Raw genomic sequence first — 14,503 nt, 5'->3', positions numbered from 1 at the left:
GCAAGAAGAAGTAGTAATATTAATATAACTTACCTTGCAATGTAGTTTAATAAGCTATCAGTTTCTTTTCTTCCTAACTTCATAAGCCACTGGGTTATTTTAGTTTTTTGCATATAATTGGATGAAATATGTGGTCAAAATTCCAAAAACATAGAAGACGTATTTTGTCCTATTTTTTCCAACCAATATTTGAACTAATATCTGCGCGCGCATCCCACTATTATACTGTTATCTGTCACCTGTCAACTTCAATTTTCAAGGCATATTAAATTATTTTTTGCCGCTTGTGTAATTTTATTTATTTAATTTGAGCGAAAAACTAAGAAAGATACTCTTTTGCAAAAAAATAACAAGTCGTGGAAACTAGAATTAATTTTAAAAATAAAGCAATATAAGTGATAACATTAAGTGCTAAAAAAAATAAATAACAAAACTACTATCGAGGCTAAGTCACGTAATAATACTTTTAAAGATGAAAATGACCTCTGGTCAAGGCCAGATAGAAAAATTTTCTCATCATACAAGATAAGTTAATGATAGGTATTGTCACATTATTTTACTGTGCGTCCGGGGGGATTAAGAATACAGTTATATGGGTGAATCAACCAGAATCATGGACGAGTGCTTTCGACTCGACGGCTGCGGTAAAAATCTTGAATAAGGAAATCCACGTGGAGATAAGTCCGCTATATGGGGATAGTGGTTGGCGCGTTCGCCTATCACGCTTGAGGTCTCGGGTTCGATTCCTGGGAATGTTGACATGAAATACTGATGAAAAAGATGGTTCTACACTGCAATATTTCATATAATGGACATGCGCTATTGTAATACAAGTAAATACTGTTTTTGCTACCATTCAAGTTTGTAATATGGTCATGAGAATAAATGACAATATCCGACGAAGGGCTTTAATTTAATTTGCGAAACTCACAGTGAAAGTAGTAGATTTTAATTAAAATAAAATAGTGATATATGAAATTGAAAACTTTAAAAGAGTAACTCATTTATTGATGATGCACTTTTTTACTCTGAAAATTCAACCAAAATTGAGGTGCATCTCATAGTCCGACGCGTCTCGTCTCCGATTCGTCCAAAACATTTTTTTTTCTAAAAAATTGGTAATATATTTTGGGGTGCGTCTTATGGTCCGATGCGTCCTATCGTCCGCAAACTATGGAAATACCATATATATACTCGTAGGTACTAACGCAAAAATCTAACTAATCGCCCCGTTTTTTGAACAACACTGATAGAATATAATTAACGTTTTTACCGTAGATTGGTTCATCAGTGGTAAAAAGAAATGGCTGATCTTCGGGCCCGAGGATCCATCAAAATAAAATTTGATCACCTTCTGGAGGTTCTAGTTAATTCTAAGCGGAGCGATACTCCAGGTATCGAATTAAAGCGAATGTACCCATGAAAACAAAAACTAAATTATTGCGCGTCTTTAGCCGCATCGACTGCGATGAGACGGTGTGAAATAGTTAGAAAAACAGCGAACAAGATCAGAAGATACGAACATTAATGGCTTTCGAGAAAACGGAACGAATCGCAAGATTAATTCATATAGGAATGAGATTCAAAACAATGAGCTGAAGCAAAAACCATTAAAGATTTTACTAAAATGGAATATTTTCAATAAAAGAAAATGTTTTTTTTTTTAATTTTTAAAGTATTGAAAGTCTATAAAATACTGTCGAGTAAAAAAATAATTTTTTTGGTACTTATTAGTAGCATAAAAAATATTTTTAAATTTTGAATTCCCACTAAAACAGTCGTTGCATTGCATTGGCCACGCCCCTAATACGTCACGATTAATGTTAATTTTCAACTTTGTTCCTAACCGTTCAAATTTTTATAGAGCATCGTCACAATTATCAGTGTCAAACATGTCGCGTTTTTCTAGTGACATGTTTTTTATAATTTATTTTTTTTAGTTATGTAATGATGTAATAACTTATAGTTACGTAAAAGTTATTAATTCAAAAATACTTGGTACACTTCCACTTATTATTTATTTACACAAAAAAATTTTGTACATAATAAATTGAAGATTTTATGAGCTATAAACCTTCTCGAGGCAAAGATGTACATTTATCTGAAAGCCGCACGCAAATCGGTCCGGTAGTTAGTTAACATTGCCTTATATATATATAGATAAAGCTCAAAAAATTACATGAAACTGCATTTTTTATTTGTTTTCTCAAATTTTGAGATTTAGAGGGATTTATCAGTAAACCGACAGTCTCTTGCGCTTTTTAAAACACCTAAAAAAGCGTTTGCGTAATATAGGTAAATCTCAATTAACACTTGATGAAAGAACACTAAAAAGCGGAAAAAAAATTACGAGGTCCTTCACTTCTGCCGATGCCCACTCGGCGTATTTATTAATTGTACAAAAAGCATAGTTTTATGAAATATTCATGAGTACGCGTGCAAACATCGGCTTATAAAGTAAATAAAACACGCGGTGGTGTTAGTAGACGATGAAGCATCATTTCACTTTCTGGAAAAACAAAGTTCCGTGAACTCTAGAGCAGCGCTTGAAAAACATGAAAAATTATTTTGCTATCGAGTTAAACGAGTTCAATATCACACAGTAGATACTATTTTCGTGTGGGTGATTATATCAACGGAAAAAACTAGATATTCAATTTAGCGATAAAAATAAGCCGTGGGCGAATATGTAGAATTAACACTGTATACGGACTAGACTAAGCTAAAGCTGGGTTCACACGAGGACAATGTAATAGATAGGACGAAATCGTCCTGTCCCAACTCCGTGAACAGCTTCGACCTCGCAGGACAGGAGAATACAACAATTTGACCGTAGTTCACAAGCGGAACGATGCGAAAATGAATATTGTTTCTTAACTAAAGTTAATGACGTTTCGTCTATGCCTGCTACTGAGCCAGTGTAGTTGCGTGCGGTATTCAGTTATGTGGTCAAATTTGCGAAGATCAAAGATATAACGTATACAAACATTCTGCAATCGTTCCAACTTATCGAACAGTTCAGAATAAGCATCTGGGTAAGAGACATCCGCGTAATCAAGGAGTGGAAGAAGTAAGCTCTGGTCTAATGTTTGCTTAACATTGATTGGCAAGAAATTCTGCAATCTTTTAAGTGAGTGCAAACTGATACGATGTTATACTAAGATGTTCGAGTTGTGGAAGGAACAAAATCATAATTAAAAAAGAGTAAATTTCGGCATTTCTGTAGTGGCTACAATCGCCTCAGCGCGTATCTCTGTACTGTGTTTGTCCCTGTAAGTTGGGCAATCAATGGCGTCGTAAGAAGTCGTGTTCGTTATATTAATTTTGTAATTTCTTCCGGATGTTATCTACGCCACAAGCAGGCGCGGAGCAAATGGCTATTGTCCTACTGCCCTGCTACTGGACAATGCGACCGCGGTGACGGTGGGGAAATCCATTGTCCAGCGGAGAAAGCCTGCCGTTTCGGTCCTCTGTCCACACGATGCTGAGACTGAACGATATTGTTCTGTCCCCGTGTGAACCCTACCCTACTCGAGTGTCAGAATTTATAAAACCGTGATTTATCTCATTCCTGAACGGATTAAGGTTACGCGTCAAAAGCGTACAGGAAACATAAAATGTTTGGATATTGTTTCGTTGTGAATGGACATTGACAAGAAATAAAATATAAATCACTACCGGCTGCTTTCGACGCAAACCACGTCCGAGGTACAAGAATTCGTCAAAACAAACAACGGCGGAGGTAGACTACAGACTACAGACTACAGGTACAGACTTACAGACCAGACCACGAGGCAAGGAGTCCATCCTGCATGGCAACTCGCAGAATGACGAATGTCACCAATACCATGCATTATAATAAAATGAACGAGGATCAGCATACAAATTCAAGAGTTTTAGCTTGTGCAAAATTGAGCACCGTTTTTTTCATAACACGATATACGCGCCCAACATGGCGATTTGGGTTTTAAAAAAAATAATTAAAGCTAGTATCGAAACGCATGGATTACCTAAAAAAAATCTCACCGAAACACACTGAAACCGGCTTAAAAATATCATAGTCTTTTCGTTTTTTTCAAAACACGATATTTAATCGTGTCATTGATTGATTCCTAATTTCAATAATTTATATCGGGTGCTAATAATATACAAACGAAAATTACAAGTTAGATTACTTTCAGCTTATTTGTAAGGCGTAATGTTTCAAACAATGACGCGAATCACAAAAAACCCTCTCCTGAAAAATAACTATTCGAGCGAATGTCGAGTTTTTAAAAAACGGTCCTCAATTGTCAAATCGACCAATGTTTTCTTTACCTTCCAATTTTTACGAAATGGCATTTAATAGAAAACGAATTAGCTTGTAGAAATGTGAATCAAAATATAATTAAATGATTAGTCGCTTGTGAGATTTCACACGACACGACACGTGCTGATAATGTATCACGTGCACAATACAATATTTGCAATATTCAGCGCAATAAAGAAATTCATCGCTATTCTACGAGGGGAGGTATTTGTATCAGACTCCCAAAAACAAAATGTTTGATAAGTTTCCGAAAGAGATTAGGGATGCTGTGGTGGATGGCGATGGTTTTTGTTAAAAACAAACATCCATATCTAGGAATAACTCTTGACCCGCGCTTTAAATTTTCCACTTTTTAAAATTATATCTAAGAAAAAGCCCTAAAGATGTTAGGATTTATATCCAGAATATGTAAACCTTTAAAATCTGTATCATCGACAATTTGTTCATACAATTCATTAGTTCGTAGTAATTTGGATCCGTAGTCTGGTCACCACATTAATGATTAATTTAATTGAATCTGTGCAAAAAAAATCTTTGTGTCCTAACATTTAAATGTAACCTGGGCAGAACCCTTCAGTCTTATGATCAGCGCCTAGAACATTTTTGTCTAGATAAGTTGGAATTTAGGAGACAGATTTTAGACTTGATATATCTTTATAAAATAATTTATTGTAATGTTGATTCTACATTTGGTTTAGAGAATGTACCCCTGAATGTCCCTTGCCGGCGATTGAGATCGTACACAACATTTTTTTATACTTATAAGTATATGTAAATGTATTTATTTTTTTGTTTGAATTCTTTACAAGTTATTTACAATTTGCTTTTTAATTCAGTTACTTTTCTTATATCCATTTAATTTTTTTTTCTTTTTTACTATTTAAAATATAACTTTTTATTTTTCATGGCAGCAGTATGCTTTTTATTGTTTCTACATGTACACAAAAAAGCGTTGTTTATCTTTTAAATTTTTACTCACTATGTTTGTACGTACCTGTATATTTTTTGTAAATGCCCCTTGGGCGTATTGTAAAATTAAATAAAAATAAAATAAAAACATTTTATCTTCCAAACTTCAAAAATAATACGGCGCACTTTAATGCATTATTACGTATGTTAAGATTGTATAATAATGTAGAAAGTAATGCTGATATTAATATATTTAACGATACATTAAACAATTATAGGAAAACTGTAACGCAACTTATAAAATCAAATAGTCACTTATGTTAGTTACGTAAAATAATTTGTAATAACCTGTAAGTAATAACTTTTATAACAAACATAGAATTCAATTAAGCTAGCCAATTAAAAAAAAATTTTTTTTTTTTCTTTATTTGCGCATGCTGTGTTCACATGTAATTGATGAACAATATTTAAAATGACAATATGTGATTATTTTACCAATGTCATATGTATTGTTTAAATAAAATAAAATAATCAGAAAATCAAAATTATCGGGTTGTGGTCCCGTGGCTAGTGTCTCGGACTCACGGACCAAAGGTCCGTCGTTCGAATCCCACTCTACCCCAACTTGATTCCATTTTCTAATAGTGAGTTATTTACAACTCGTTGAGAATGGCCCTCAAAATTAAATATTTGGGTAAATCATAAGAACGCAAATATTTCTTTTAACAAAAAAAAAAAAAAAATTAAAAACAAAAAAAAAGATGAATTTATTTTTGTTTAAAATGTGTAAGAAAAAACGTTCTAGGAGACGGTATTTCGACCATGTAATTTAACAATATATTGTTCACGTGACGTAAATCGTACAAACATTGTATTATATATGCAAGGATAATGTTTCATTTTTACCTCCTTCGTCCACGGTCCTTTGACGAGATCTGGGTTGACGACTTTGGTCCATCTCTGAAGACACTGGACATCTGACCTGTCCGTGAAATGAGACGCTATGATATCCCACTGTTCCTTGTGTTCGTCCACGAGCAACTTGAGCTGGATGTCCTGCGCAGAAATAAACAAAAATAAAAACCAGCGCGTCACAGAAATGAGTCGGTAAAGAACGAGCCGTATACCGAGACAAAAAATACAATTTGGATAACAGATTTATAAGAAGCAGAACCATTATGGTAAATGAAGTAATACCCTTGGGAAGGTCGGGGACTAATGAGTATTTATGTATTTCGCGGGCAGCGGAAAAAAGTTAAAAACACGTGATAAATGAGACGGTGAATACAATGCTAATTGGCGATTTACAAATTCGAAGAAGATTCGATGAAAATTGATCGAATCCAAAAGGTGAAAAGTTATTTTAAGAATCACCGAGATACATATAAAAAAAAAACATAGCATCGATAGGCATACGCGATGTACATATTAAATAGAAGGCATCGAAGGGTCGTGAAGAGTTAGTAAGAAAATAAAACCAAAACAAAGAACACTGGCCGTATTCAAATGTTTTATGTTTCAGGTACCACGATCCGCGATAAGCAGGAAGGGTACTACATAATGATGACGATGCTTCTAGCATTAAAGAAACAGGTTCGGACCCCTTTATAAATTAGATTTAGGGGTGAATGCATTCGATGCATCCGACCGACCCCTACCTGAGAACTAGTCCGCAGGTAAAGTAATAATTTATTACGTTCGATAATCTTCCCTCGTAATAACACGAAAGGGTTGAAGGCATCGTTTGATTGTGGGATAAAAAATAATCGTGACTAGCCGAAAGGATCAGCAGTGGTTTATGAACATCGGTATCGAGATGTGACGTAGCGTGGATCTAAACGACTTGGAAAAAAGTAGCTACATCATATACGAATTCGGATTTATAGAAATACAATTAATCATTTAACAAAACAAAAAAACAAGAGCTGTAGCGGCAGAAGGCGGCAGAATTCATTTACAAAAGAAAATAGAATATTTTTTTACGTAACGAAAAACGATTCGGGATTCGGTTCGGTTTATGGCATCGCCATTCACGCCTTTCCGAGCAAAAATCTTTAGTAAAGAAAACCAGAACTTCTATTTAACCATTAAAGGGATCGATGCATTTTCGTAGAAACCTTATTGTGTAAAACGCCTAAACCCTACGGACGGAGTTTCTCCAAAACAAGGTGAGCAAGGCACAAAAATGATTTGTTCCTTTGATGGATTATTATTGTTTAAAACCTTTCGGGATTTCTAAGAAAAGATAATTCATTCTTCGTTGGATATTTTTTAAATATTTTAAATAAATCGCTGATGCGACGCGCAAGTCGATTGAATGTTGAAGAATCCTATGTTGATGAATGCGCGTGTTATCGGCGAACTGTTGTTGACGCTATAACGTCGGCCGTTATGGGTTTTAATTGAACACAAATAGATCTGGAGTTGATGACCACAAGATTGACAAACCAGTTTATCACGGCCAGCGTGTTTGGCGTGATATATCACTTTCTGTTGAGTACAGCTCGCTTATGGAACTGACGCAACACAAAACACCGGGCATTTCAAAGGGATCGCCAAAGATCCCTCAAGCGTCGGCGATCAACTTTATTCAACTCGGGGGTTGAATAGACAACGCGCAGAGACGCAAAATTAAACTATCGTACATTCACGGAGACTGGACCGCTGTGCACGTGCAAACCACGAGCCCACTGCGTGATATCGCATGATTGGCCCATTTCGTAACACGGCAAAAATCTACACGGCATGATAAAATACAACTTTATTTAATAATATTATTATAAATAAAATTAAAGCACATTGCCTTAAGGCAATTTCTTCCTGCCTACCCAAACCGTTCAGTTTGAGAACATTACAAATACATGGATATATTGAATCTTACAATTTTATACAAAAATTCAAAACAAAGATTAACAAAATAAAAATATATAAAAAATTAACACTATGAAGAGAGAAAAGGGGACGGGAAGGAAAGAAGAAGGATAAAGGAACAATTTAAATATTTAGATAGTGACATTTCAATCTTGACTTAAATGTAAATAAAGAAAGGGCATCTCTAACATTAGTGGGTAGATTATTCCACAATCGAGCGGCTACTACTGTGAAAAAGGAGGAAAGAAAATTAGAGCGATGACAGGGTATTAAGAGGGTTCTCTCGTTACTAGAACGAAGAGATAGCCCGTGTTGTGAAAGAGGTTGGATGAGCTCTCTCAGATAAACAGGCGAGGTGGGATTATTTAAAATATTGTGAAGAAGTGATAGAATGTGAATGTTTCTTCTATGCCTGATACTGAGCCAGTGTAGTTGCGTGCGATACTCGGTTATGTGATCAAATTTGCGAAGATCAAAGATATAACGTGTGCACATTCCTTCTGGTCTTCAAACTGCTGTACCCGAGCATACTCCGGAGGAACTCAGGGTAATAAATTTAAACGGGCAGCTAACTGAGGACCGATGCCGCTGGGCATCGGAATCAGATGACGTTTATGACACTTTAAGTATCTAAGTACCTAATTGATATTTTCGACGATATTGAAAAATTATCACACATGGTTGCAATTGCGAGTAAAAAATCCAAGCTTCGCGAACCCAACCCAGTGAGTACCGGCTCGGCGCCACATAACAATTTTCAACTTATTTTATAGTTTATGAATGACATCCTTATTTCGGGGGTTTGTGCAACGCTTTTCAGCTGTTAAAAATGTTTTATGGTCAGTGCATAATAGACAATACCAGGGGGTGATGTCAGATCCGTTAAAAACCAACCATTGAATTTTAAACGTGTCTACTAACAAGAGGAAGTGTCTCTCGATTCGTGAAAAAGTGGCAATTATTTGTGAAATAGAATATGGCGTGAAAAATCTCGAGGAGTGTAAAATATCTTCTTATCCTCAGTGTTAATATTGTGGAAAAATAAGAATGTTTATTTATCAGCATTTTACATTGAGAAAGTAGCGTGTTTGTAAGCATTGATTATAATAATTTTCGTTGGTAATCACTTCAAGGGCGCTGTACATAATACTTAAATAAAAAAGGTCTATCTACAGGCTAACTCTTAATTACTATTTACTAACAGAAAAATTTTACAAATCATGTAATACACATAATATGGTACTTCTAACAATTACATCTAAAAGGTAGCACTTTTAGTGTTAGGAAACGATTTCACAAATAAACTTATCTGGCTCAAAAGAAAGACGTCTGCTGAGAATCTGGCTTTTAGAACGTGGTTTTTTATATTGAAAATTTTTTGTGTTTTTCTTTTTTTTTTAAATCAATTTTTAATTTTAATATTTTCGATGTACACATTTTCTTTTTTTTCTAGAGTTTTTATATGTTTATAGAATTGAGGAGATAAGATTATGTATATATATATATATTAGAACTTAACTATAAGCACCTGCTGACGAACTGCATTTTATGCAGTTCAGTAGGACTTGATAATTTATGTTAATTTTTGTATGCTTTTGACAAATAAATAAATAATGTGATTGCAGGAGTTCAAAAACAGTTTTTTCGTGGAATAAGAATGAATTAATCTCGTCTTAATGGGAGACAGGCGATTTGCGTAGTAAAAAAAGTATATCTATTGACCACATGTGGTTTTGTAAAAATATTAGTCAAACAGTCATTTATCCATAAAACAACCAGTTTTCGATATTCAAAAATATGATACGAGTACCCAGCAGTAATCGCGCTAATTTTGTTCGCTGTCTATTCATAAATCACTGGCTAACGATTGTCCATACAAAACACAGCGAAGCTCGTTATATTCCAAATGGAATAACAAGTCGTAGAATTCACGTTGCGATGGTGCGGTTTACCAGGTTTACCCGCGTTGTAAGTTGTAAATTCATTAGTAAACTATTTAACAAATGCTTACCGCATCATCAAGCCCATATTCGCCAGCTACTCTAAATGAAGTAGACGGTGGACGTGCTAGTCATTAAGGCGTAACGAGAACCTCTTATGATTACGCTTCACCAAAACAACAATCCATCAATGTTTAAGAATAAAAAGTAGACTATATATTTTTTAACATTTTTAAATGCGTTCAGGTTTGAGGGGCAATGGGCCCAACCCTAAAAGTAGAGTTTTGAGATAAATCTACGCTAAAAAAAAACAACATTTTTCATTATCACCATCATCATTCCCTTGTCCGTGTCCGGCTGCCTTAAGCCCACACCGATGCACAAACATTATCCTATAGTAGGAATCGCTCCACCCAACATCGGGAGAAACGTAGCAGCGGACACAGAGAGACACAAACAGACCCATGACCCTAGACACCCCCTTTACGACCATCGAATGGTTCCTCCGAGACTGGGATCGAGGAGTTTCCTCTAACAACTGACTTAGAGACCTCTGCAGAAAAACGCAGAGGATCTGTGGAGAGAGGAACTCGGCGATAGACTGGATAATGCCATCCGAAAGCACAAACACCGCCCACAGTTTGGAAAGTTCTTAACAGACTAAGGGTAGGGGTGTCTAGGTGCAAATACAATCAACAGAGGTGGGGTTTTCTGGAGGGAGACGACATGAACTGCGATTGTGGACACGTGCAGGATGATATTCATCAGCTGCGGTGTCCACAAATGCAGTTAACTTGTGATGATAACGATTTGAGGATGGTCACTGACAAGGCGATATCTGTCGCTGCACACTGGAGTGGCAAGCTCTGAAGTCCGGACCCGATAAGTATGTAAGTAATCAATGACACTTTAAAATTCTATAAAATAGTTTAAAGGCGATTATCTCAGTTCAAGCTTTTCTGAGATGTACCGTTTCGCCATCAGACGGGCGAGCGATAGTAATATGATTCGTATATTTAAAAAAAATGGCTCTGTGTAATAGCCTATTAATAAATAAATAAAAAAATACTGAACTTCATCATTATGACGAGTCCTTGATTAGTCCTTACCTCATCCTTGCTCCATCTTCCTTTGTTAATGAACTTTCTGTTAGCTCCACCCTTTGTGGAGACAGCTTCATCAGTAGCCGCGGAGTCGTCAGAGGAATTATCACTGCTCTCGCTGTCATAGCCGGAACGACTGTAACAAATAAAAAATGTTATTCAGAACATCCGAAAACTTCCAAAATAAATTGACAGAGACGAAGAAATCTCTTTGAAAACGACAATAGAAGTGTGGAACTTCTTATACCAAAAATTGCACAGAAAATTATGATTTACGGGAAGTGAAAACCGGGTAAAAAGTAATAAATTGTGAAAATTCTTCATAAAATATTTGAAACGGTTTTAAAAAGTCAAGAATGAACAAAAAAATTTTGCTTTTGACAAATTTTATTCTCAGACGAGTATAAATGCAATCACTAGTTTGAATCTGCATACATCAATTATTACGTGGACAACTACGGACGCTCACACGAGTTAAAACAATATTAAGTAATGAATGTGGTGCGGTACAAAATTGATTTGGTCGGTTATTCTTCAATTACTGATCGATCGCGTTTACTGAATCTCTCGTGCTGATATTAAATAACTACTGAAGAATCAATCACTAGAGCAGAGCAACCTTGGAGGTTTCGAGTTTTTTCTTGAGATGAAATATTCGCTTTGAATACATTTAAGCATACATCGACGCTGCTATCCGTCAGTGTATATTAGTATTTGTGAGGGTCGGTAGTACAATGTACCATATATTATAATGAACACAATACATTCAGGAACCCCTCGAATCGAGGAAGACCGCAGTGAGAGATAAGATACTCGGAATCGGAATGAATCTAATCGACTTTGATGCTCATTCAAAACTCGGGAGAAAAAAGTGCGGTTCGAGGAATCAAACCTGGAAAATTATTTGAGCAGGCATATTACATAAGTGGAAACGCGATAAAGGAACAAGAATCATACTAAATAATAGAAGCTTGTCTCATGAGTGCGGGATCACTCGCTTCATACAAGACGATAATAGTTTAGACAATATAAGAAGGTATTTATTACAGATTTATTTATTTATTTTCAGTTCACAAACAGAAAAAGATATCACAATATAAATACAATTTATAAAATAAAAAATAATAACACTAAACATCTTTCACCAATTATATGTGAACACCAATAGTCACAAAAGAAAAATTAAAAATTGTATATAGACCAAAATTAAGTGTTCATTATATGTTATTAAAGCAGTTTATTAGAATTTTTATAAGATTAATTTTAATAAAGTTTAATTTAAGATAGATGCAATTTAAACAATCGAATATAATTTTACTAGATTATTAATAAAGTCTCGTAGTAGTAATAAGTTTTTTTAAATGTATATCAATAAATTATAGCAATAATAGTCACAAAAAAATAACATAAATAAAAAACAATGCGTACTCTTATTTAGTGTATCCGTTTTATTATTGTTGTATATGTTAGTTAGGGTAAGTATATGTATTTAGGGTGTGTGTATATGTGTATGGGAGTGTGAGTATTGTGTGCATGCGAGAGTGTTTAGTGAATATAAGTGGACTTATTAATCAATGATTATAAAAAAAATATGTTTTTTAAAACCTTAATGAGGAAACGAAGAAAAAACTTAATAAGAACGCTCCGGCCTAAAATCCAAATTTAAAAATATGTAAAAAAAAAAAAATAATTAAAAAGTAATAAACAATATATATACAACATATATATATAATATATATACATATATAACATATATATACATATATAACATACATAGATAACATACATATATAACATATATATATATAACATATATATATAGAGGGGGTGAAATTCAATCTTTCGCCTACAAAAATTTGGAAAAACTTAAATATTGTAACTTAATACTAACTAAAAACAAAATAGTTAAAGTTAAAAAAAGAAATGTCAGTAGAAAAACTCAATATATTTTTAAAAAGTAGTTTATTTCACTGTTTTACTTGGTAATTCAACAGGAATATACGAATAAAGGTAAATCAAATTAATACTAAAAAAAAATACACAATATGACTTCCACAATAATTATAGGACGACAAATAAAGCAACAGAAATAGCTATATAACGTTACAATTATAATAAAATTAATAATTGTTTTATTTAGACTAAGTCGGGGTGTTATCTTTTAACACACTGAGTATGGATCAAATTATAATAATCGCGAGTGAAATAGTTCTTTTTGACGGTTGGACGGACGGTCTAACGTTTAGCAAACAGGTACCAGGGTCCCTAACTATATTAATATTTAAAACATTTTAAGATCACAGCGTACACTCCGCTTGTTATTTTCCTTATCAACGTCAAGACAAAACTGATTGCTCTGAGTAATCAAGTGAGTTTGCCGAGGGTGGAGGTGGGTATGGGGAGTGGTGGTGGGAATGAGCAATGCGAAAAAATAGAGCAAAAGTTACTAATTCGTGAACATGTCTCGTTTTCAGTGACCATCGCGCATAAAAGCACATTCCACTTTTTAAACTTTAACTATTTTTAATTGGCGCATAAATAAGTTCAACGTCAAAATTATCGTCTATTAACTTTAATTAATCGTGTTGCAAACTCCTAAAAATTAACACGCATGATATAATTCGATATTCAATATAAAGTCGATATTGTCGACCGATAGTGAAGTTTTGCGGTAGTACGTCACTATTGCGGTGTCTCGACAAATAAGTACGGCATTTGTTTCCTACACTTAACAGTTAATGTTTACAGAACTTCATGAGCGTGCAAACGTCAAAAGTCTCTTCTTAAGTTTGCTGTATAGTAAAAAATGCAGATCCGCGTAGTTGATCCGATCAAATGCCGTATCTAACGATTATATTGAGCGAATTTCGCGGAGATCACTGATCAAATTACGTACATTTCACGTTTACACACCATGAAAATGTTCATCACTTTTTTGGTGGATCCTCTACAAAGCTGAAAAAAATAGATTTATTACAGCTGTAGAGGAAGGATTAAGTGTTTTCGAGTTTTAAAGAAACGCGTGAGTTTTTTATTTTATTTAATAAATTAGAAACTCTTTACGAAGCTTATGCAAAAGTCATAGGTCGAATTGAAAAATCTCGTAAGCCAAAAGTCAACAGAAAATGTTTTTAAAAAATGCCGAATGGGATGTAATATTCCGCTGTGTCAGAGACAAGCATTATCCTAATGTTTTATGTGCTATTCTGGAAATATTAGATAAATTTTAGCACGATGTTTGGACATGTTGACCAAAACTTCAATCATTCCGACGACATTGAGCATATTTTTTTACGATTACAATGACAGTAGAGATCCTTTTAGATAGTGATTTGCATAACTCACATACTCTGTGGGAATCATGACCCGAG

At 34.4% G+C, this 14,503-nt stretch overlaps 1 protein-coding gene across 3 annotated transcripts in view; it reads right to left on the bottom strand.

Moving 5' to 3' along the window:
• The window catches only part of Myb (proto-oncogene like protein Myb), a 59,239-nt gene that overhangs the window by 32,842 nt on the left and 11,894 nt on the right, over positions 1–14,503 (bottom strand). For all 3 annotated transcript variants that reach the window (XM_088241480.1, XM_088241487.1, XM_088241492.1), the window contains exons 2-3: positions 11,139–11,268; positions 6,125–6,274 (exon numbers count right to left, since the gene is read on the bottom strand). In XM_088241480.1, coding sequence (XP_088097606.1) covers positions 6,125–6,274; positions 11,139–11,268 — 280 coding nt within the window. The remainder of the gene's footprint in view (positions 1–6,124; positions 6,275–11,138; positions 11,269–14,503) is intronic.

This window comes from Micrasema longulum, unplaced genomic scaffold (assembly GCF_059751315.1).
Source record: "Micrasema longulum isolate JH-2025_06_02 unplaced genomic scaffold, ASM5975131v1 h1tg000130l, whole genome shotgun sequence".
NCBI lineage: Eukaryota > Metazoa > Arthropoda > Insecta > Trichoptera > Brachycentridae > Micrasema > Micrasema longulum.
This window is presented reverse-complemented; position numbering and strand designations above follow the sequence as displayed.